Source organism: Molothrus ater, chromosome 5, assembly GCF_012460135.2.
Source record: "Molothrus ater isolate BHLD 08-10-18 breed brown headed cowbird chromosome 5, BPBGC_Mater_1.1, whole genome shotgun sequence".
Classification (NCBI taxonomy): Eukaryota; Metazoa; Chordata; class Aves; order Passeriformes; family Icteridae; genus Molothrus; species Molothrus ater.
The window spans coordinates 34,688,876-34,712,963 of NC_050482.2; the positions used below are offsets into that span (position 1 = coordinate 34,688,876).

General features: G+C 38.0%; 1 protein-coding gene across 2 annotated transcripts; it reads left to right on the forward strand.

Annotated features, from left to right (window-relative positions):
• The first annotated feature begins 1,657 nt into the window (after positions 1-1,657).
• NUP107 (nucleoporin 107) lies at positions 1,658-23,415 on the forward strand. 2 transcript variants are annotated; one of them, XM_036401424.1, is made up of 28 exons: positions 1,658-1,770; positions 2,515-2,600; positions 3,601-3,690; positions 4,433-4,548; positions 5,402-5,537; positions 6,069-6,172; positions 6,660-6,787; positions 7,138-7,186; positions 8,417-8,488; positions 8,970-9,058; positions 9,837-9,915; positions 10,872-10,985; positions 11,865-11,955; positions 13,091-13,167; positions 13,658-13,717; positions 14,056-14,201; positions 14,313-14,361; positions 15,463-15,532; positions 15,978-16,096; positions 17,709-17,747; positions 18,178-18,328; positions 19,329-19,435; positions 20,368-20,470; positions 20,650-20,810; positions 21,003-21,128; positions 21,818-21,931; positions 22,216-22,383; positions 23,066-23,415. In XM_036401424.1, exons 1-28 carry the CDS (start codon positions 1,658-1,660, stop codon positions 23,171-23,173), a joined length of 2,865 nt encoding a protein of 954 aa, XP_036257317.1. In that variant the 3' UTR covers positions 23,174-23,415. The 2 variants fall into 2 exon arrangements, with proteins under 2 accessions (XP_036257317.1, XP_036257318.1); XM_036401425.1 differs by having other exon boundaries at positions 1,705-1,770; positions 10,872-10,988.
• Positions 23,416-24,088: the final 673 nt, after the last annotated feature.

The window sequence follows — 24,088 nt, forward strand, 5'->3', positions numbered from 1 at the left end:
AGTCCTTTATATCACTGACTGAATAAAAAAATGCATTCTCTTCTGCTTCTTGGAAGCATAAGATGCTTTAATGAGATTTTCAGTTATTTTTTTCTTCATTTTTACCCCTTATTTCCATCTTGGTAGCTAAATATGAAATGGGATCCCAGTCAAAAAGTACTGAAACACACCTCTAGGTTTTTATCGAGTTCCCCCTGGAGCCTCTAAGGTGTTTCCCCAGTCTGCACTTAGGAGAGGCTAAGACAAGTTCTCTCAAAGGCCCCAGTCGTTCGTATACTTTTACAGGTTTGCCGGGTTGGGGATTTTTTTCTTAACGTATGCATCCTGCCCTCTTAATTTCAGACCTATTTCCTTTGCTTTCTTCTCATCTGTCATTGCTTTGAATAAACTTGAGACGGCACACAAAGGAAGCATCGGCTCTGTCATCATTACATTTCTCACTTGTTTACCCTCTGCCCTGAGGCAGGGCTAGCCTGAGGGTGTGAGCTGTTAGCAAACGATTGAACCAGACACTGATTTGTGCATTACTCTGAATTTCCCATTGCCCTGGAGACGATAACGCTACGCTGTTTCAGAAGGATATGTTGAGAGGTAAATTCTATGAAATATATAGTACCAGGATGTAGTAATTCCTTAAACACTCTTTTAGTTTTCTGTCATCATGAAGGTTGTTGCCTTTGCTTATGCTTTCTTGATAGTCTTCAAAATAGAAGGGCAACATTTTTTTGGTTTTTGGTGGTTGGTTTTTTGGGGTGTTTTTAATCCAACAGCACATTTCCTGAGTGATAATCTACTCTCCATAGGTCTACTTGCATTTCTGCATACCCAGTCTTCATCAGCTTTCTTCTTGTGAAGCCTTCTGAAGTTAGGCTCTTTGGCAGCTTCAGTGAAACCCTATGCTTGGGCATCACGGAATTTTATCAGTATCTCAAGCAAGCCTGGAGAACTTCAGACTTGCACTTCTGCCGCCTTTTGCAGCTGCTGTCAGGTGTATCCTTCGGTCTAATTTGTTTGAAGTATCCCACTGTAGCTGTAGCCCTAAAAATACCCAAGTACTTGCAAGTGTTTTTCAGAAGCTGCCTGTCTATGTGAAAAGATTCGGTTTGGACACTTTCCGTTGTCCTAGAGCGCAAAACGATCCACGGTCAGTTGCACAGTCGTTTGTGCTTATAAAGTAGTAACAATGTTTTTCTCTAGGTAAAAAAGTATTAGGTAAGAAGTTAATTTAGGGAAGGAAGGGAGACGTAATTTCATAATTCTGTTAAGTTTGTCCAGCCTTGAAGAGTTGAGTGATGCTGTGTGGTGCTTGCTTTACCTTTTATGTTGGTGTCTGTAGACTGAGTCATACTGGCAGAAAGGGGAAAGAAACAGACACGCGTTTGCAGCCTGGTGAAAAACCCGACACTGCAAAGGCCGGGACGGCGGCTGCTCCAGGCCAGTGTATGAAACCCTTGGCGCGCTTCATGAGCCCTTCATGAGTGCGGCGAGATAACCCCAACAGCACCTGACACTTTTACACTACGGGGCTTTTTTAAACTCTGGCCCTCAACGCGGGTTGACAACGGAGAGCACCCGTTGCGAGAGCGCCGCTCCCGCTCGCTCCCCACGGGCCTGCGGGCCCCAGCGCGGCGCCGCCGGGCCCGGGCGGGCGGGGCGCATGGGCGGCGCGGGCGGAAGGCGCCCGTGTCCTTCCGGGCCGCGGGCCGGCGCTGGCGGCGGCGGGAAGGCTGAGCCCGGGCCGAGCCGCGCCGGGGCAGCTGCCATGGACAGGTGAGGGGCGGCGGCACTGGCGGCAGCCCCGGCCCAGGCCGCGCCGCGCCGGCCGTGAGACGCGCCCCGGCGGCCGGGAGCGGGTGCGCACAGTGCGGGCTGCGAAACGCAGCGGGCCTGCAGCGGCTTCTGAGCGTACCGGAGGGGCTTTGTCAGCCGGGAGCTTTAAGTCCGGCTGTTGCTTCTTGAGTTTATCTTTGGATTCACCGGGAGCCGAGAGCTGCTGAGGGGTCGCGGGGCCGGGCCTTTGCCAGGCCTGCTGAGGCGTGGCCGCGCCGCCCCCACAGCCCACCGGGAGCGGCTGCTCTGCTCCCAGTAGCTGGGATGGGTGTTTTCCCTTCCGCAGACACGTGAGCTTTGCTGGTCTGTGATGATTGCGTTATCCGGGGGAAAAAATGATGTAGTGAAGTCATGCCATTCTTTCAGTTTAATTTGTCAGTTCAAAATTGGAATTTCCTACTGTTGCATCTCTTCCTAGCCTTTTTTTCCCCCTCTTTTTAATAGTAAAACGTTAATTATGGGGTAGGAGGAACAAAATCTGGGTTTTCTCGCAAGCTCGTTTTCCTGAGCTAATAAGCAGCGCTGGATTTCTGCAGAGGAGGCTGGACATTAGTACTAAGATTGGAGATGACTTAATGCTTTTAAGTTTCCTGGTTGTGGAGTTACTTTGGCATGACAGTAAGACCTTGGATGTCCTGCTTGAATTCACTTGCTTTTTTTTCGGTCTATGCTGCTGTTTTGTAGAAATGGTTTTGAAGACGTGTCATCCCCCCATGATCCTGAGATGGTCAGACCTGGACGGAAGCAAGGCTCTCAGAAAAGAGTTTCTAGTATCCTTTTTCTGTAAAGAATTTTTATCTTTTACTGCTGTGTTCACCAGGTGTGTATATTTTTAATACTGCTTAGATTTTCATGGGTGTATGAACTCAAGTGGTTTTCCACCCAGAACTATCTGAGAAGTCTGTGCCTCCATTTCTGAGCTTTTGGAAAAGAAAAATAAGTTTCCTTCATTATATCTTAATTTTATGGTTGTAAGCTTATTTGCAGGTATTGTAGTATCAGATTATTATGATGATCTAGTGTATCTTAACTTTCCATCCACTGGCATAGCAAGAGTAGTGCACAGACATAGATTTAAATTTCCATAGAAATTTCCCCCCCCTGCTTTTTTACAGTAAGGAATCCCCCTCACCATGTAGTTTGACAGCTAAGATAGTGGTATTTTCATGGTTGTGATAGCAAAGGAATCCAGTACATTTGCTTGTTCTTATGGGTTTTGCATCTAAAATAAAGCTAATGAGATATTTGCCCTGATTATATTGTGGCTAAGAATCAGGATGTTTCTGAGTGCTAATAGCACAAGCCCCTGAAACTTTTATACAACTGCTTCTTAGTAAATCATACCTAGAGCACTGAACCTGGTTACTGAAGGGAAGAAGAAAAGTAGAGCAACAGAGCACCTGGAACTGAGAGAGGAAACATTTTAAAAAATGCATTCAGGCTCAGATTTTCTTGTTATGGTTGATGTAGGGTGAAGCAGCCCCTCATGGGGCAGAAGGATTCTCTTTGACCTGAGCCACTGTGAGGAGTCCCAGACCTGTTGCGTTCATATTTCTGAACTTCACTTTGTGGTGTCCCTTTTAACCCTCCAGCTTTTAAGGTTATGATGAAACATTTTATGAAACTGTTTTATTTTGAAAGTCAAGATGTGTAATTTTCATAACATTTGAGTTACGACAAAATATTTTTCCTTTCCAAGTAGTCACATTCATTTAGAATAAATCCAAAAGTGTGTTTAGGAGAGTGTTTCTTAACTAGTTGATTAATCAGTTCTTACATCCCTGGATGACACTATTGGGAACATGACACCCAAAAGCCAGTTTCTTTCCCGGACTCCTAATTCATTACTTCACCAGCCAGGTAAGACTGCTTGCTTGTTTGCTTACAATTTAGTTAAAGGTTTTATGTGGTTGTACTTAATAATTAATAACAATCCATAAGAATGACATGGATGTGCTGTAATCCAGTGAAGGCCCACAAAGTTGGTTAGTAGGTTAAGTATCTGACATATGAGGAGAGACTGAAAAGAACTGGGATTGTTTATCCTGAGAGAGAAGTTGGGGGATCTTGTAAATACATATATAAATATTTGATGGGAAGGAGTAAAAAAAAAAGCCAAGTTTTTCTTGGTGCCCTGAAGAGTCAAGAGGCAATAGGCACAACAGCATATACAAGGAATTCTGTTTGAACATTAAAAAACACCCCCTTTTTTACTCTAATGGTAGTTGAATGCTAGAACTGGTTGCCCAGACAGTCTGTGGAGTCTCTGTCCTTGGAGATAAATAAAGCTGGACAAGGTCCTGAGCAATCTTTTCTAGTTGACACATCTTTGGGCTGCCTTTTGCTTTAAGGGTTTGGAGACCAATTTCCAAGAAAGAATGAGTGATGATGTGCTGCTCTTTATGCTCACGTGTGTTTACAATGTGCTCTAGTAGCTGAAGGTATGTTTCCTGTTTGGTGCATATATACAATCTACTTTCAGGCTTCTATCTGCAGTGCATAAGTACTTCAGTCCCTGTTAAAAATTTCTTTCAGAATTTCTGGGTAGAGCAGAGTAGCTTTAAATACTTTTTCTTTTCAGAAAAGCCTCTTTCTCTTTCAGGTACTGCGTTGCATCGCAGCTCCATGAAGCCATCAGATATGTCTGCCATCCTGGGAACAGGAGGGAAATCTCCTCTTATTCTACCAAATTCTGGACTTTTTGGCAGTCTGTCAATGGTAAGATGGTTAGAGCATCTTTTTCTCTTTTGTCCCTGTGCAACATAGGAAACTCCAAGTTCAGAGTTTCTGTGTTGTTTTGCTCCAAAGACAAACTGTGAGTGGTACAATCTTGCTAGTACTGCTGTTGCTGTTTACTGCTGGTGTGAATTATTACTGTGTTGTTCTTTGAGATGATGCAATGAGGAATAATAGAGGTTTTCAAGGACTTTCCAAATACACCATGTGTGTTAAGCTAGTCCTCACAACATCAGTTTGTGACTACAAAAATCCTGACTGTGCTTTTTTACAAATTCTTCAAAGATAATTGTTTTATGTTAGCAAGTTAAAACTTTGGGATTTTTCTTATTTTAGCATTCTTCAGTATTAGGCTTCACTAGAGTGCTGAAGTTTAGACTTCAAAGAACAAGCTCTTCTGATGGCTTTTTAGATGAAGTTGACTAGCTTCTACTTCAATGTCTTTGGAAAAATACTGATTGGAAAAGTTATCAGTAGGGACCTCTGAAGTGTCTTATCTCCATTTATTTTTAAATTAACTCTAAAGAAGTTAAGGTGTTTTTCTCTATCTACATTTTAATTCATTCTCCTTTTTAGTTTCTTTGGTTTGATATAGGCCATTTGTTTCTTCATAAGTTTTCAGCTTCTGGGTTGATCAGTATGTATACAGAGCTCTTACTGTGTCCTGGGGTGACTAAATTTGCCCTAAACCAGACACACTGGTAACTTTTATGGCATAGTTGTACCTTATCTAAAGGCAGATATTTCAATATTAGTTTTTTATGATTCTCTGTTTATATACCATTCATATAGAAGGCAAAAATTAATTTTCATTATGTTCTTGTTGTGCTTTCAGTTGGATGAAAGTAGCTGGACAATGGCACTCTCGCCTCAGCAGAGAGGGATGTTTGTAAATGCAGAAATGTCCAATCTGACAGAAGATGTCACTATGAGTGCTGTCTTGTTACGTGAGGACGATCCTGGGGAAGCTGGTGAGACAATCTTAAGTTTTATTATTAATTGATCCCAGTTCTGATTTGTGGGTATAAATATATGTGTCCTTTTTAAAAAATTTCGGTATTATTTTGCTGGTATTTCTTAGGCAAAAACAGTCAATTTTTAAAAGTTCAGAAAATTACTCTGTTCCAGTTTATTGGAGTTTTGTGAGTTTTTGCTTTCTATGGAGCCTGTTCTGCTGGAGCAAAGGTGATGCTCTAGTGATGTGGGAAGCAAACTGGATTAGTTTTGTGGAGATAGACAAATGAGTTTACTGTTGAAATTCTTGCAGGTGGTGTATTTACAACAAAGGTTTTATAACTGAGATAGCCCATAGCTTCTGCAGATCTTACTGTCTTAGCTGATAAATATTTCTGACTTTGTGAGATAGTTCATATCATCATTGTACTCATTTAAATTTGCAAAACTGAGATGTCATCAGAAGGATGTTTTTGTAGTTCAGTGGGGGCTTTTTTTACCAAGTTGTGACTCACTAATATGGCTGTTTCTTCTTATATCTGTCCTAGCTACTATGAGCATGTACTCTGACTTTCTGCATTCCTTTCTGAAGCATACATCAACTACCATTTTTGATCTTGTGGATGAGTATGAAAATATTTGTAACAGTCAGGTAAGTAGCTACTTAGTTTTTATTTACTTTATTTTACATTTCCTTCTCCAAGCAGTGTTGCTGTGAAGTCACAGTGCTTAACATACATACTTTAAATCCTCCAGCTTATGAGTTGCTGAACACTAGCATTGAGTAGCATCTCACTTTCCTCAAACACTGCTTTGCCATGGTGTAGCTTGCTGAATACTAAAATTGTCATCTGGTTGCTGTTCCACTGAAAGTGTCAAGTGGCAATAAACACTAGCAGATGTATAAATGTTTTTATTAATAAGATGGATTAAAATGTACTTATTTCTCTCAGGTGTAAATAAATTAAATCATCATATTATTTTATAAATAAAATCATCATTTGAATGGGTAATCAAACCCATTTGTTGGAAAACATTCAGGATTGTAAAAAGATTGCTGTAATGGCTTAGGAAAAAAATAGAAAAAATTCAAAAAAATTAACTCTGGCAATATTAACTCTGTATATTATTTCTCTCAGGTGAATATATTGGGGAAAATAGTTTATCGGGCAACTCCTGGACAGCAGAAGTTTTCCAAAACTGCCAGTGTCTTGTGGCTTCTCAAGCAGGAGATGGTAACATGGAGACTGCTGTCTTCACTTTATAGGTAATTCCTTAGAAAAGCACAGTACTGCATTTTTGTACTGAGATAACTTTCTTGGACAGATTTTTTAGGAGTTTATAAATATGGAGTCAAGCAATTAAGCTTAATTAGCTGTTTATTAAGTTGTTATTAAGTTTAAAAGCTGTTTATTGAAGTAGGTTCTGATATATATGCCTATTCATTATCTGTTTACAGAAATGAAAGTTGTAAATAGGAGTGTTCTTATTACCTTTGCAACTTCTAGCATTTTTAAGAACATTTTTGTAAAGTTTTATAAGCATTTATGTGTAGATATTTGCTAAATTTTCTCAGCTTTTGTTTTAATCTTTAGTGTTTTGCATTTTTATTTCTAGAGACAGAATACAGTCTGCACTGGAAGATGAAACTGCATTTGATATCACTGTAAGAATGGACTCTTTTGGCATTTTTATAAGTGATATAAGAAACTAAATAAGCAAAATATAGGCTAAATGCTTGTGTTTTACTTTTAGACTCTCAAAGTGGCAGTCACTTAAAATTCAATAGTGAAAAACGAGACTGGTTTTTATCAAGACAATTACTAAATTATTTCATCAATTGTGAAAAGTGCATCTAAATATTTCATTCTAAAGAGAGATTGCTAGGGTAAAAATTATTGCAAACTACTCTTTGTTTTGTTTCCTTAAATATCCTGAGTTGGAAGGGATGCACAAGGATCATTGAGTCCTGCTCCTGGCTCTACACAAGGCAACCCTAAACTCACTAGAAATAACTATTTATTTATTTTTAAAATCTGCTTTAGTAGCTGTGACATTCCCATAGATCAGAGATAGTTTTGCTTTGCTTAAAAGAAGAATGTGGTCTCTAGCTGCCTAGCCTTTGCAGTCCTGATTCCAATTTACCTGAAGAGAAATCCAAATTTTTTAGCATTCCTGTTAGAGCTGTAGTCATCTTGTCTGTGTCAATACAGTGCTTCCAGCCTTTGCTGCCAGAATATGCTTAGGAAAACAAAACAATAAGTAAAGTGACTCTGCCTTTGTAAAATTTATGATTGCAGATCTTTCTTCTCAGTCATAAAATAGCTTCCTCTACAATTCCCACTGCTAAGTTGTCAGTGTTAATCACTGTTGTGCCAAAAATACCCAGTTTCCTCCTACCTGTGTTTTTTAGGAAAACAAATCTTCTGTTCTCTTTTTACTGAAAATCTAATGAAAGCTAAATTAATGCAGGAGATCAAATAGAAGGATCAGGGCTCTGGGGTTGGTATTTTTTTTGTTTTTTCACACTTTTTGATGTTAAATGTGTGTATGACATTGAAAAGTTATTTTTTTCTTTTAATTTAAGGTAGCAAATGGGATTTAAGATAAAATGCAGGCAGTCAAGGAATCAATGAATCTACTGTGTGGAATCTTTCTGTTTATTTGTGAATTATATTTGTGAATTATATTCTAAGTCTCATTTTTACGGTTTTTAGTGCAACTGGATGTAAATGATCAAATAAAGCAATGTATAAGGCATTTATACATTGGGAGGGGAAATACAGCCTATTGAACTTGTAGCAACTTTCTGAATTAGTATGTGTTTGAGTTGATATTTCTGGTTCTGTGGAAATTTTCTTTTCCATGAAGTTACAATCAGCTTTTTCTTAAATAGGCTTTAACTGCTAGTGAAAAAACTACTGTAGACAACTTGTTTCAGAAAGATTCGCTTGTTCGACAAAGTCAGGTATGATGGAAAGTTTTTAATGTGGGAATGAAAATAGATTAAATGTTCATAATACTAATGCTCTGTGAACTTTTGGGGGTTGTTTCTAATACTTTTTTTTTAACATTCACTCAAGTGTGTGTGAATTGTATTTATAAAAATGATGCTCCTTAGTTCCTGAAGATGAGAAGGATTTTTCTGGGTGTTCTGCAGAGGATGAAAGGCTGAGAGCTGTTCCCATTTGCAGCATCTGTTACTGTTGATGGTGATTGATAAGCTGTTAAGTAGCACTGGATTCAACTGCAGTATTCACTGAGAAACAGACATAAAGTGCCAACCACCTTCATTTTGGATACTTTAAATGCAAGTGGAATAGTCTTTTGGATCTGTCAGCCTTTTGGTTGCTGCTTAGATAAGAAGTGGATCCAGAGATGAGAGGAAAGTAGTAAATGTATTATTTGTTACATGTTTGTTTTAAAAATGCAATTTAATTTTTTTCCAGCTGGTGGTGGATTGGCTAGAGAGCATTGCTAAGGATGAAATTGGGGACTTCTCTGATAATATTGAGTTTTATGCAAAAACAGTATATTGGTGAGTTCAGACTTTCTTTGATTATATACATTTTCCCATCAAGCATAAAATTCACAGACACAGAATCACTCTTGAAAAGAAGTGGTCTTTTTAGGTTGTTCATTTCATTTCATTTAATTCCCTTCTTTTCTTATAATTCTTACATATAAAAATTGAGACTTCTTACCCATCCACTGAAGTAAATCTCACAAGTCAGTGAGTGCCTTTTGGGAGGCAAAGATGAAAGGAAAAGCCATCAAACCATTGTAATTTAATCTTTGTCTGGCTTTAGTTTTTGCCCAAGTTCTTAATCACTTGGTGTCATTTACCCTTCACCAGAAGCCATTATTGTCACCTGTATTATCACTGATGGGTTTTATGGCAGAATGGACCAAAGATTACCTTCCATGCTAGATGCCTAGAGTAAACCTGCTTTTAATGGCTGGTGAATACAGGCTTTTGGAATTATGTATTTATCCTCAATTTCTGCACTAGACTGACTTTATAGTAATGATAATGGGAAAATCTGCTTATGCAGAAGTCAGTTAATAGTGGAATACATGAATGATTGAAATAACAGATCTTTTGAAAGAAATCAAATATATGTGCATTAGTTTTAATATTGTACTTGTGAAATGTTACGTTTTCACAACACTAGCATAGTTCATGGATATATCAGCTAAACCAAGTGTCTGTTCTGTAAACATATTCTATGTAACAAAATATGTCTTTCAATATTTGTGTTACACAAAGATGCTTGCTAAAGTAATTTTTCTGTAAAACATTTCGCTGCTTTCAGGGATAACACACTCCACGCCCTGAAACAGCGACAGTCAAGTACATACATGGGAAGTTCTCGTCCTCTGGTAACAGAGTTGGTAAGTATTATATGAAAATAAGGCTTGGCTTCAAAATGGGCTAGAGAAATATGCTATCTTCACAGATTGCCACCAATTCTTAGATAGTTGTGCTTTCTAAAAGTAGTTGTTGTATCTAAAAATGGCTGCAGAAATTGTGAGGCAGAGCACCTCAAAAATTCTTTCATGGATCACTGTGGACTTGTGTTTTCTTTCAGCAATCACTTCCATACCCCCACCCCCCGCACAAGTACTTGTGATCTATTTGGCAAAGTAATGGCTTTATTATGACTAAAACAAACCTGTGCTCCTAAGCAGAGAAGCTTCTGAAACTCTTTGGGGAGACCTTGCAGATAAGGGAATGCTGTCTTTATGCAGTAACCAGTACAATAAAACCAAGTCCTAGTGCAGTACTTGGAGAGCTCTGTAATAAAAGCTAATAGGAGAGAAGTCAAGAAAAGAAAGGGCCATCCATTAGAACAAGGCGATGAGCTGCCTCAATGACAGCAAAGCAGCCATAGAAGGCTAATTCAATTGGGAGTGATCTGAAGTATTGATTGGCTTTGGAAAATCACTTTGGATTACATAGAAGCAAGTGCAGCTGTTGTGAAAAACCTTCTCAGATAGAAGGTGAAGGAGGAGAAATAGTCTGGTAGGCAGATAGAAGAGCAAAGGATGTTTGAAGGCGAGAAGAGCTGGAAGATAAGAAATTTGGGGCAAAAAACAAGGCAGTGGAGTAAATTATTTGCATTGACTCTTTCTGATAGGAACAGTGACAGAAGAGGAATAAGAGAAATTCGAGGAAAAACAAGTATCATGCTCAATATTACATGGGTTGTACAGATTGTTGTGCCAACGTGAAAAAGTGACTCCAAATTATAAAACAGGGCAGAACATTAATGGAAGAGACATATAGGTATTGTGTAGATGTGATGACATCTATTGTATAGGTTGAGTGATGACTTTTTTCCTTGCAGGATCCAGACGCTCCTATTCGACAGAAACTGCCACTTGATGATTTGGACCAAGAAGATGATGCAAGGTTGTTGAAGTATCTCTTCACTCTCATCAGAGCAGGAATGACAGATGAGGTAGTAAGTTTTAATGAAGTAAAAGCAAATAAGCTGTGTACTAAAATGTCTGTTTAAATTTGGCTTGTAGTGATTCAGTTTTCAATTTGTTGTCAATACTGACTGCCAAATTAGCATTGTAATCAAGCTTGCTTCTAGTTAAATAATTTTGGGTGTAGAATAGGTGTTATGGAAAAAATGTAGTTTTGGGTGTTTGGGTTGTTTGATGATATTTTTTCACTGTTGTGTTTTGATACTAAATACTGCCAAGACAAACAGACAGAATGCTTTAAAGGGCTTCCTAATTGTGTCTCTAATCATCAATGGATTATCAGGTGTGTATACATAATGACATTTGAGTAAAGGGGAGGAAAGGGGATTTGAGATTCTCATGCCAAAGACCTTCAGTGAGGACTATGGGTACTTGCTCATATTCTGTTCCAATATGGTGCATGTGTATTCATTTTCTGATGGTATGGAACATGAGCATACTGCTGCAGGGCATTGTGAGTAGAGATTTACAGCTTCACTTGGGATTGGGAAGGCTGAGTGAACTGGGAAAGTAGATGACTGCATGAAGACAACAATTAAACATATAAGCAAAAGGGCTATGCTTTACACTAGACTTACCAGAATGATGCATAACAGCTGTTTAGCTAACAAAGATGAGGCTGTAGCACATTTCTTACATTGCTGTAAATACTGACTGAAGGTGAAAAAAGGATGACATTTACTTTGAAATCTTTCAGTTGTTTTGAGTTTAAGATCCTCTATGCTTATTTTCCACATAGTAGAATCTCTATAAAATTAACTGTTTTAATAATAATCTCATTTTTAAAGAAGCAGCTGGATGTTTTCCTACCTTGAAGTGTGTTGCTGAGAAAATGCATTATTTTTCAGGCACAGCGCTTATGCAAACGATGTGGTCAGGCCTGGAGAGCTGCGACTTTGGAAGGCTGGAAATTGTATCATGATCCTAACATAAATGGAGGTATCTGCTCTAAAGTGCATTTGAGACAGATATAAAAATACTAAGATCTCGTAGTATCTGTTTGTGGCAAAGAGAAATAGCTCTTTATTCTCACCTGATGAGCCTTTTTTGATATCTGGAATATTTTACCATGTCTGTTGAACATGTAAAAAACTAACATGAAATTATTTTGCTTGAAAGTTCATTGTATCCATCTACACATGTTAAAGCCACTTTCTTTCTCAAAGTCAGACATAATCATTAGGAAGTAGATGTCTCAGTGTTTTGTACAGATCTTCTCCACCTCCATATATTAACTTGGGTCTGTATTTCCTTAACATTTGGCTTATGCCAGCTAGCACACATTTTGCTGCTTACAGACTCAAATTGGACTATATCCCCAGCTTCAGAAAGGTGTAGTAGGACTACAGTTCAGCAAATGTAAATGCAGGAGAAAGAGATGCTTTTAAAATATTTGAAAATTGTAAAGTACCTTTCTCCTTGGTTCCTTGCACATGGTTCCCCATTTATAACACAGTACCTTGCTGCTTCTCTCTATGTTCAGTACATTGCAGGATTTAGCAAGGAATTCAATAATGAGTCTAAGTGTTGTTTATAGCTGGGTGTGGAAGGCTTAATGTTTTCTTTCTTTTCAAATCTTGATAGCCTGTTGCTCTTATCTGCACGCCACACCACTGTCCTAGCTTTTTTTGAGTCTGCCTACCTAAGCTGTTGTTACACAGGTATAAATGCCCATGCAGATGTATGCAAAATAGCAGCACTGAAGCAGTGACATTTTTAAATATGAAAGATATAAAAATTCTTTTTTTCCCCTTAACTTTGCTTTTTTTCAAAAGTAGACACTGTAGCTATGTTACAGCCAAATGCATTATTTTTTAAAAGCTAGATAGCAGCCAAGTTTTTAAATTACTGTAACTTATAGATCCAGTTCACCAAAACAGCCAGAAAAGCCACCTTGCAGTCCAGACAAAAGCATCAAAATGCTTTAGGAAGAGTTCTAAAGGGATTGAAATCAGGTTATGAAATGAAAATAGACTTTATCGCTTTTTAGACGTTACTGGATTCTCTTTTTTTAATAACATTTTCTCTCTTTTTCATTTCCCTCTCTTTTTTTTTAATTATTCTTTACATGTAGGAAAAGAGCTGGAGCCTGTTGAAGGCAATCCATACAGGTGCATTTGGAAAATTAGTTGCTGGCGCATGGCTGAAGAGGTAAGACAATGCTGCTATTTTTTCTATTAATACATAAATGTGAACTTTTCTGAATTCTGAAATGGGATTTTTAGTAAACACACCTACTCTGTGTTTGCTGCCTAGAGGATTCACAATTAATGCCTCTAAGAGGATTTCTGAAATATCATTTATGCATTGGGAGAAATCTACATAATCAGCACCACTTTTTCAGGAAAAGTCAGACTCTTTTTTCTGGTTGAAAGTAAAACCACTGACACTGCCTTCATCTTGAATGGGAAAGAAAATGTTGCTTTCTTTCCAGGTCAATGTAAATTTTTCAATTAAGTTACAAGAGGATGCTAGTGAAGGGAGTGTCACTTGCTATTCTTATTTTGGATTTTCCAACTTTACTTGGAATCTGTTAGATGGAAGGTTTTGCAATGGATTAATCTCTAATAAAATTTAAAGTGACTAGAAAACTTAAATGCTTTGTAATTTAAAGTTTGGATGTTTTTACTGTTTCTTTTAGGAGCAGTTTAATAGATATGAAAGAGCAATCTATGCAGCCCTGAGTGGAAACCTCAAACAGGTATGTCAAGCCCCCTAGTTAAACAGTGTTTGGTAGTTGTGTATTTCCTTTCTGATATGTGCAATATCATCAGAAATATTGCAGTTACTGGTTTCTGTACTTTTAAAGATCTGGTAAACAGAACAATAACAAACATTGCTTTAGTAGACATGCTCTTTGTAGTACTGACATGTCTTAATTAAATATTACAGACTTCTCAGTCAAGGAAAGGCTGCTGTTTAAGGTGGTTACTACACTGCTTTGGTGCCTGAAAATCTGATCCTAAATTATAGTTGCTCAGTTTGGGTTCTTGTGTTTCTCCATCTCTTGATAATTTTTACTCTTTTTTTCATATGTAGCTTCTTCCAGTTTGTGATACCTGGGAAGATACTGTTTGGGCATATTTCAGGGTCATGGTGGACACTCTAGTCGAGCAGGAAATACGAACCTCAGTAGTAACTGCAGAGGAGATGGAAGAGCTCCCTAGAGATTATTTAGAAACAAAGTAAGTTTCAAGTAAAATTATGCTGCTGCTACACTCCACAAATATCCTGTATGGAATCTCTGTAGAATTATTCAAGGTAACGTTTTTTGTCTTTTCTCCCTTGCTTTGAAGCTGGACTTCAGAAAAAGTTTTTGAAGAACTTCAGGCAACGGACAAAAGGGTATGTAATAATTGCCATGTTTCTCCTCACTGCTTACCATTTTTGATTATTCACTGGGTTCTACTTTTTACTGCACTCTTTAGTGAAATGCTCAAATATGCACAATGACTAATTTGTTTCATGTTTTCTATCCCCAAAATAGTGTGATTTCCAAATTCAAATAGATTTTTCTTCATGCTACACCCTCTTAAGAGTGAAAGTGATACAGGTTTTATGTTGCCCTCCCCTGTATCTGCCAAACTAGCTGGGTGTGCTAAAGGAATAGATGGCTGTCAAATGTTGTCAGACATACAAAGCAGACAGACAAATCAACTATTCAACACTTCAGTAAAATGTTCCAAATCGATTTCATTCTATTTTCTTCATAGGAGATTTGTGTGCATATTTCAGAACAGGCCTTTCAAAATTTAAAAGCATATTTGCTTAGACTGTGATTCTCTGTTACTTTTAGCACCCAAAATACTCAGTTCATGTAAGATGGGGATACAAAACTTAAAGGTTATTTTGCAGTGATTAAATTGAAACTACAGTTACTTTTATTTGATGGAATGGACACATAGCATTTATCATATTGCTAAGACAAAGAACATGCAGTCAGCTACAGATACACCCAGCTGTATTTGCCTTTGTAACATAGTGCAATCCTCACCATAAAGCAAATTTAGATTTGGATTGCATTTCATGCATTAATGTGTTGATTCCTCTGGGGAGAGGGTGGAATTTCTTCCTGAAGTAACTTTCACAGGCCTTTTCTTTAAGGATTTATACGCATTGTTGCTTCTTCTGTGATTTTTGTAAATATTATCTGTAACATCATGTTTGTTCTCTTCAGAGCAAAAAGCCCTTGGAATTGGCTGTCTTCCATGAAAGTATTAACTGCACAGATCTATATTCCAGTTCTTTCTTTTAGTTTGTCAATGTTCTTTAATTTGATGCCGAGACAGCAAGTGCCTTTTCTCTTGCTCTTTATGAAGGATACCCTTTGAAATAGGATAGCTTTTTTCCCCTGAGGAACCTTTGCTTTATTTATAAGTTTGTTTTCTTCATACATTATGCTAGAAGATTTATTCAAAGTTTGAATTTTCTTTTTTTTGTCTCCAGAGGGTTATAGAGGAGAATCAGGAACACTATCATGTGATTCAGAAATTCATTATACTTGGAGATGTGGATGGTAAGCATTTCTCTTAAATGATTTTTTTTTTTTATTGTCAACTGACCACATTATTTTGAGGAACCTTTCCAGAAACTTCTGTATGAATGGATTTTTAGAAGCGCACAGTAGGCAAGCTCTGCCTTAAAGCTATGCTCTAATCAAGAACTGTAGGAACAGTTTGACCTACAAGGTAGTTTTCAAAGAAGTAATGAAATAGTGTAAATGTGTCAGGATACATGCCAGACTGTAGCTATAACTTCTTCTGAGAAATGATGGGATACATACAGTACATTTTTAAGCCAAACAGCTACACCTTTCCACAGTTGTTGCTGTTCTGTTTTGTTGGACTTCTGAGACTAAATTACATTTGTTGAATAAATGCATAATTTGGAAATATTTCTTGGGTGTTTTTTTCTTTTTCTCCACGGTATGGCTAATGCAGACGTTTCCTTGATGGTTATAGGTTTGATGGAGGAAGTCAGCAGGTGGCTTTCCAAGGACAGAAGTGTGCTCCCAGGACACCTCCTTCGTTTCATGACACATCTTATTCTGTTTTTCCGCACTTTGGGTATGCAGACCAAGGTCGGTTCACTTGTACTTGATCTGCTGTCATAGCAGTAGCCAGTCTTGGAAGTAGAAATTATTTTGTGCAAGTACATGGACAACATAGAATGATGGTAAATTACTGCCAGGCTGAGGAGGAGCTGCATGCTTCAATAGTGTATTTGTTGATCTTGGAGCATAAAGGAGAAAAGAGCATCCTCCTCCCTTCCAGCTGAGCTTAAAAACTGGGTTTTGAGGATGGTGGATTTTACTCAGAAACCCTTTGTTGAGAAGGTCCTTGGTCAAACTTCATGTTAGGCTTATTCATAGCAGCCAAGATGTCTTAAATATAACCTGTTCTTATAGACAGTTGCTGGAACGGTACCTATTGCTGCTGTAAGCTCATAAATGCTTCTGCTTGAGGTAATTAGAACCAGCTGAAACTTTCTTATTATATCCAAGTATAAAGAAAGTATAGCCTACTACCTATTTGGCCTATTTATGCTAAATACACAGAGGGGTGACATAGCTGTAGTTACTCATTTTGGACAATATCACAAGTAATTTGGGGCTCTTCTATTTTAAAATTTAGAAGCTGTTGTGTGTCAAGTAAGTTTCTGAATGTAACCTCTTTTGGGAAAACACAAATGTGTGTTTTCATTAGATGATTTAAATACAGCTCTGAGTTACTGTTTATTCATACTTCCAATCATTGCTTGAATTCCTTGTGGAAGTCTGTTTTGAAGTCAGTTAACATTTAGCTAAATAAGAGGAATGTGTGTGTGTGTATATGTATACATATTAATTTTTTAGCCAGACTCAAAATTTTATGGAGTAGGTGTTTAAGCTAAAGGGCAGTAGACTAGCCATTAGCATATGTTTGACAGAGGGTACAAAACACGTGTAATTTCCTACATGAATTCCATTGTGGGAATTTGTAACAATTGATTCTGCCTTTACAGTTTTAGAGTAGATGAATTTATTGTATGATTACTCAATCAACCCTCAGTAGACTTCACAGGAAGGAGCCAGAAATGCAAGCTTTTATGGTGTTTATTGTATATTGATTGTATACAGCTCATATAGATAAATGCTTAGATGAAGGTCTTCAATTTACACATATAAAATTAAAATTATAATTCATGACAGCAACAAACACTTGAGTCTTGGCTAAAGCAGTTTCAGGTTCTCAGCCTATAGTGGTTGTTTAGTATAGGCTATTCCAGATGAGTCAGGTGATATTTATACCCTGTTAAATTATCATTTTCCATAATAAAACAGGGCATGTATTACACTGCAGTAGTAATCTGTGTACCTGACAATTTGTTTATTAATTTAAAAAATACGGTAAAATATAAAGTTTTTTAAATCCTGTAAAAAGTAACATTCCAGTTAGACCAAAGGATGTATTATCCAGTTGCTGAAAAAGAAAATCCTTGGAACATTAAATCTTTGAATCAGAAGACATGCTTTTTTAATCATGCTCCAAGAGAAACAGTTCTTCCAGTTGAGCCTGTTTGTGTAGATTACTGAAGCAGGAATAGGCAAATAACCTTGTGGCTGTTCTAATAGTGATAGCCTGTCAAGTATCTTTTATTTTATTTTCCACATTATCTGATTTAAAATTGAATTTATATTTGTTTGCAATAAGGAGGAAGTTTCTGTTGAAGTCCTAAAGACCTACATTCAGGTAAGCTTTCAGAAATATTGTTTGTTTTCTCTGATGTGATTTAGATGTAAAGGAGGAAGAAAAGCAGACTTAAGGTTACAGGATGATAAGAGCTATGATGCAGCTAACACTGTTTTCTCAGGAGATGCATGGAAGCTTGCCTAATACACAAATTCTCTGTCAGCAGTTCTTAAATGAGACAATTGTATTGATCCTTGTTTAGAAGTTGAGTGGAATCTTGCTGTGTTAGAATAAATTAATCAGAAATTGGTTACACATTTTTGGGTGTACCCAGTACATGTTTTTATTTAAGTGTAAGCACTTTGGTGTTTACACCAAGGAATATAGTATGCGTATCTGTAAATATATTTATATATTAGTGGGTATCTTCTGTATATTTGCTTCTTACATATTTGCTTCTCATTCTGTGTGTTTGGTTCATACTGTGCAGCGGTTGGTGTCTGAGAAGCACACAGATTTAATAGCCTTTTATGTCAGCCACCTGCCCCCAGAGCTTGCAGTGGCTCAGTACGCTTTATTTCTTGAAGATGTTACTGAGAGCGATCAACGCCACCATTGCCTTGAGTTAGCAAAAGAAGCAGGTGAGAGACCCTGATGGTCCAATTATCACTTTATATCCTGGGTTATTTTGTCTTTCAGTAGTTTTTGCTCTAAAACCTAGCTATGAATATGACACTCTTTCCTTCCCCTATTATTATTTTTTTCAGATAAATAAAATTAATTTCTGATCACTTCTTCAAGTAGGTGTATAGGTGTGTTTTCATTAACCTGGAATTAAACTAAATATCACTGCTTCTGGGTTATGTCCAAATACACCAGGAAGTAAAAGTCAGCTGCCTATCTCAAATATATGCTCTGAAACTTGACATGTTCATATTATTTCAGAGAACTAATTATAAAAGTACATACTTTTTTGTGGCTTTAGGAAGGTTATGAGTATCTTAAATTTTTTGTCCAATTTATAGTGCTTGTTCTTAGCCATGGTAACTTTCTTGCATTAATTGTAAACTTCCTTCGGGGCCTGTACATGAAACTAGAAGGGGATTACAATGAAGCAGCACACTGTCCATTGCTTGACAATGCCTCTGTGCTAACTCAGAATGCACAAAGAAGCAGATTTCCTGCAGATTTCATGTCTTAACTTCTCTTCAGTCACTTTTCAATCATTTTCTTTTAAACTCAGCTAAGGTTTTAAAAATAGCACATCCTGCTTAAGCATCTGTAAAAGAACTATTCTGAGCTCTTCCTGGTACATTCTTGTCAAATCATAGTCTTGCTGTCAGAATTGTAGGAATCAGTGATCTTAGCAGATATATCTATATGCTGTCTTCAGCACAGATTGAAAAACTTATTGGTTGTCTTATATTTGGTATTCTGTGTTATATCAAATCTCATTCTTGTAAAATATCTGCAATAAATGAGATCGTGCAAAAGCTTGTAATTTATTCTGACAGTGTGTGTTTGAACAGACTGATAAGAATTACCAGTAGTAAGGAATAAGATCAACAACTAGAGTCTGAAATTCAATTTTTGTCAAGTTTGAATTCATGATAGTTCTTACACAGCTCACTTTTAACTCAGGTCTGGATGTTGCAACCATAACAAAAACCGTTGTTGAAAACATCCGCAAGAAGGATGCTGGGGAGTTCAGCCACCATGACCACGTGCTGGACACAGGCACAACAGAGGTGAGTGCTTTACAGAGCAGATAGTCCAGTTTGCAATCAGCTACAGAGTCTCTGACCATCTATGAGCCATCTTTTTCTTTCAACAATGGTGAAAATTGCCTTGAAAAAGCCTAGGAGGGAAATGTACTTTCCATGTGACCAAGTGAGGATATTGCACAAATCTGTAACTCTGTTTCTGCTTTTCCTTGCTCTTGGGTGTGTGCTTACCTGTATACAAACATTAAGTGAAGATAAGGCCCTTGAAACGACTGCAGCACCCTATGCTGTAGGTGGGAGTAGGGTGTTGTTGTAGCCTCTGCAGTTTATGAGGATTAGTACTTTGGATCTCAGATGTACCTTTTAAGATGCTGAAGTGGCATTTTTAGCTACAGCAGACACTGCTTTTGCTGACAGTTCCTTGTCACTGCTGTTGACCATTGGTTGTATCCAACTCAGCGCTTTAGGGACAGCAAGGTAATGTTGATAGACTCTATTCAAAGTACTGCTTAGAAAGCAACTGATCGTTTGCAAATGTGTGGTAATGTTTTTGCTGTTTGGTACAAAGTTTTAAGCTCCCTAAGACAAAAAGGTAGTTTATCTAACAAGAGTTCGAAAACTGTGGTTGCAGGCTGATGGCGCCCCTGAAGATTATAGCAAGAGCTCCATGAATGTACCATGTTGGTACAGTGTATTTGTATTAAAAATTGAGGAAAACACATCATAATCCATAAAAAATGTTGAGAGATGATGCTCTGAATATCTTGGGAACACTTCAAAATTAATTTTTTGAAATTATTGCAGATGGCAGAGGTTTTCTAAGCTTTTGAATAAAGTGATCCTTGTTACTGTGTTGCAATGCTTTCCAAACTTGTGTATTTCCCTGACCAGATCTAATGTGTGTTGCATCAGCTGTGGGCTTGAATGGTGATGAATCTCTGTGTTGTTTTTTACAGGCGGATCAGCTGAAAATAGATGTAATTGACTGGCTCGTATTCGATCCTGCACAGAGGGCAGAAGCACTTAAACAAAGCAATGCAATCATGAGGAAGTTCTTGGGTACTAAGCTTCACAAATACCTATAGACTTACTTTTAAATGTTGGTTTTGTTCTCATTGGCTCTTGGCAGTACATTTGATATAACTGGATCTAGTCTATTAAAAAGCATGGGTTTGCCAGCTTAAGAAGATAAGGTATGGAAATTGCAAAGCTCTGATACCCAATTCACATTCTCATAGCATCCAAGAAACATGAAGCTGCAAAAGATGTGTTTGTGAAGATTCCCCAAGACTCTATAGCAGAAATATATAACCAGTGGGAAGAACAGGGAATGGATACTCCGCTTCCAGCTGAAGATGACAATGCTATCCGGGAACACTTATGTATTCGTGCATATTTGGTGAGTTTCAAATATGCAATATTCCAAGTTATTGTTTAGAAATACTGGTGACTTTGCCTTGGTGGTGAAACTTTAGCTTTGTCCATTTGATTTAACTTCTGATTCTTTGATTCATTAAACCTGTGCATGCAATGACATTATGGTTATTAGATGAGTCAAAAATACCCAAACACTGTTTCCAATGCAATCCAGGAAGCCCATGAAACCTTTAATGAATGGTTTAAACACATGAACTCAGCTCCACAGAAGCCATCTTTGTTACCACAAGCAAGTTTCACTGAAAAAGTGGCCCATGAACATAAAGAAAAGAAGTATGAGGTAGGTGGAAGTCCACCTTATTTACTGTAAACTTTTATGTTCTTGCTTTAGAGGCAGTCTAGTTCAATGAAAGAAAGTAGAAGACTGCTATTTCATATTATTTAAGGACTGTATTATATACTATTTTTAGTATATAATACAGTCCTTAAATAATATGTTGAGAGAGTATGAGACAACAGAGTTATAAGGCAACTGCACAATAAATTCTGTTTTTTTAATGGCTCAGCTTTACATAAAATACTGTAATAGTAAATATTATCGTGTGTTGATTGTCAGTGTTATTAATAAATGTGAGCGCTTGATTTTGCTATTAATTCTATTAAGTATTATCACCTTCTGTTTTCTAAAAGATGCTGCAGTTTTGTTTTGAGTAAAGTTCTTTTTGCAGGTCTGGTCAGTAAAAATATACCCTATTCAGTTAACATAAACAATTGTTTTATAAGCATGGCAGAATAGGTTGTTTACAATTATCTTCCTCTCGTGGCTTTGTTTTTGAACAACCTGTCTGACTCTGTGGACAGGGCATTAAGATAGGATGGAAATAGTTGCGAGCAGCAGGCTTTTGAGTTTTAGCCACTGACTGAAGATCCTAATTTGAATTGGAGCTGCACTGCCTGTTGCAGTCTGTTTTAAAATAGCCTTGGAAATTATCCTGTTCTGCAGTAGTTTATTTTTTGTTTCTTTGCCAGATGGATTATGGCATTTGGAAAGGCCTCTTGGATGCTCTTACAGCTGATGTTAAGGAGAAAATGTACAATGTGTTGCTGTTTGTTGATGGAGGATGGATGGTTGACGTCAGAGAGGTAAAATGAATTTTTATGTCATGACGCAGACCACAAAGCACAGATCACATGTAGTTGTACCTTTGTGACATTTAGTTTCATGTGCTCCTGTTCAATTTGCTCTGGCCTTGCTGTGAGCATTTGGAGCTTGCTCCCTGAGTAACCATGCAGATCACACTTGACAGTCCACTCCAGGCTGCTGAGGCCAGTTTTCTGCCTCCGACAGTACCAATTGCGTGGTTATGCTGAGTTGCCTGTGGAAGGTACATTTTCCTAATACTGACATGTTACTTTGCTCTGGTAAGGACGCCGAGGAGGACCCTGAGCGAGCACACCAGATGAGCCTGCTGCGGAAGCTGTGCCTGCCCATGATGTGCTTCCTGCTGCACACGGTGCTGCACAGCACGGGGCAGCACCAGGAGTGCCTGCGCCTTGCTGACATGGTCGCCTCCGAGCGCCACAAGCTCTACACGGTGAGCCAGGCAGGGCTGCAGCAGCCTGGCCTACACTGAAAGCTCTGTGGGCTGGCTGTGGAAAAAGCTTCTATATAGAGAGGAAGACACCATATGTTCCTTAGCATCATAAGTTTGCTTGATCGCTTCCCATTCACTGCAGTAGTAAAAGGTTTCCTTGTGTTATGACTTAAGGAATCAGAGTTAACTTTGAAATTTTGGGGATAATGACCACCGTTCTGACAACCAGTTCTGAGTACTGCAATTACTAATTTTTGGATGGGGGCTCTTGAATTTTAACCTCATGATCTTAAAGATCTTTACCAGCCTAAATGATTCTGTGATTCTAAATTTAGCTGTAGTATTGTAATTGATTTCTTTATTTCCATTACATTTCAAAGACTATATAAGCAGGTTTTGCTTTAGAGCATTTGGTTTAGCCATGACTATCTTTGCCTCCAAATGCCTAAAAACATCCCCAGAATGAGACAGAGCTATCTTGAGCCTATGTTCAGGTTTTGGATGCTGTGTCTAACCTCCCGTGCCTTACTTAATGTCCTTCTGAAATGCCTGATGATCACACTATCTTAAAGAGAAATAATCAAATAGAAAAATTAATTAACTACCACTTTTTTTAATCAATGCTGTTCATTGCAAATAAATATAACTTTATGATGTTTGGTTTTTTATTATTTATTCTCAGGTATTTTCAAAAGAAGAACTCCAAAAGCTTCTACAGAAGCTGAGGGAATCTTCTCTGATACTTCTGGACCAGGATCTTGATCCTTTGGGATATGAAATTCAGTCATAAGTTTTCATGCAGATACTTTCAAAAACTTCTGAGCATGGACATTCTGGTTATTAACAAAAACAAACAAAAGACCCCAACAGAATCATTACTTGGACAAAGTGTTCTCTTCTTGTGGGGTGAAAAACCCCAACCTTCAGATTTCAATTTAAACTTGAAAAAGTATGACCAACTTCAGAGATGTTATTTGTTACACAACCTTTTTCATATTTTTTTCCTAATAAAAGTGCTTGAAAAAGAGAAAATGTTTGTTCATTCTAATCTAAAATGGCATTATATAAATTTGGTGATTGTATGAACTCCTTAATATATTTGCTACATGCCACAAAGACTGCCCATAGACTGCATGGATACAGGGAGAAGGAAAGTGAGACTGCCAGGTGTATGGAGAAAGTATGGGGAGAAGGAAAAGGGACACACTGGAGAAAAGGAAAACCAAAAAGCAAAAGTGAGGGGTTACTTCCAGCCCTTCAGAAGAGAAGGCAGCCTTGTCCTGTTCTGCTGTACATGAAGGAGTTGCTAAAATGCTGATGAAATCCTGAAGCAGAGGAAAGATGATCATATGTTGAAACCCCCCAGTTTGAGATTTCGTAGTTTATTTTGAAAGCTTGTTCTGCCCCCGTTTACATGTGTAAACACATGTTTAGCTGCCTTTCCCTTAACAAAACAGAGTGCAGAGGACACGTAGTGCAGTTAGGCAAGGACTTTGGCTCCTTCACGCGAGTCGGTGTCTCTTGACACCCGGCAAGGAACGTACTTCGTGCTGTACATCTGTGCGCACAAGGCCGTGTTTGTGGAAATGCCCAGTCCCGTTGTGGAGCGGTACTCGTGGCTTGGAGCCGGGGTGCGTTTCTGTGCCTCGGGGCTCTTGGGCAGGCTATGGGGGCGCACACACACTCACACTCACACTCACACACG

Bases quoted from the DNA above. Each gene is read 5' to 3' on its own strand.
- NUP107 (XM_036401424.1), top strand. From the start codon at position 1,658: ATGGGCGGCGCGGGCGGAAGGCGCCCGTGTCCTTCCGGGCCGCGGGCC. The intron at 13,168-13,657 runs GTAAGACAATGC...TGTTTCTTTTAG, and splicing joins GCTGGCGCATGGCTGAAGAG to GAGCAGTTTAATAGATATGA. The intron at 21,129-21,817 runs GTAGGTGGAAGT...TTTCTTTGCCAG, and splicing joins ATAAAGAAAAGAAGTATGAG to ATGGATTATGGCATTTGGAA.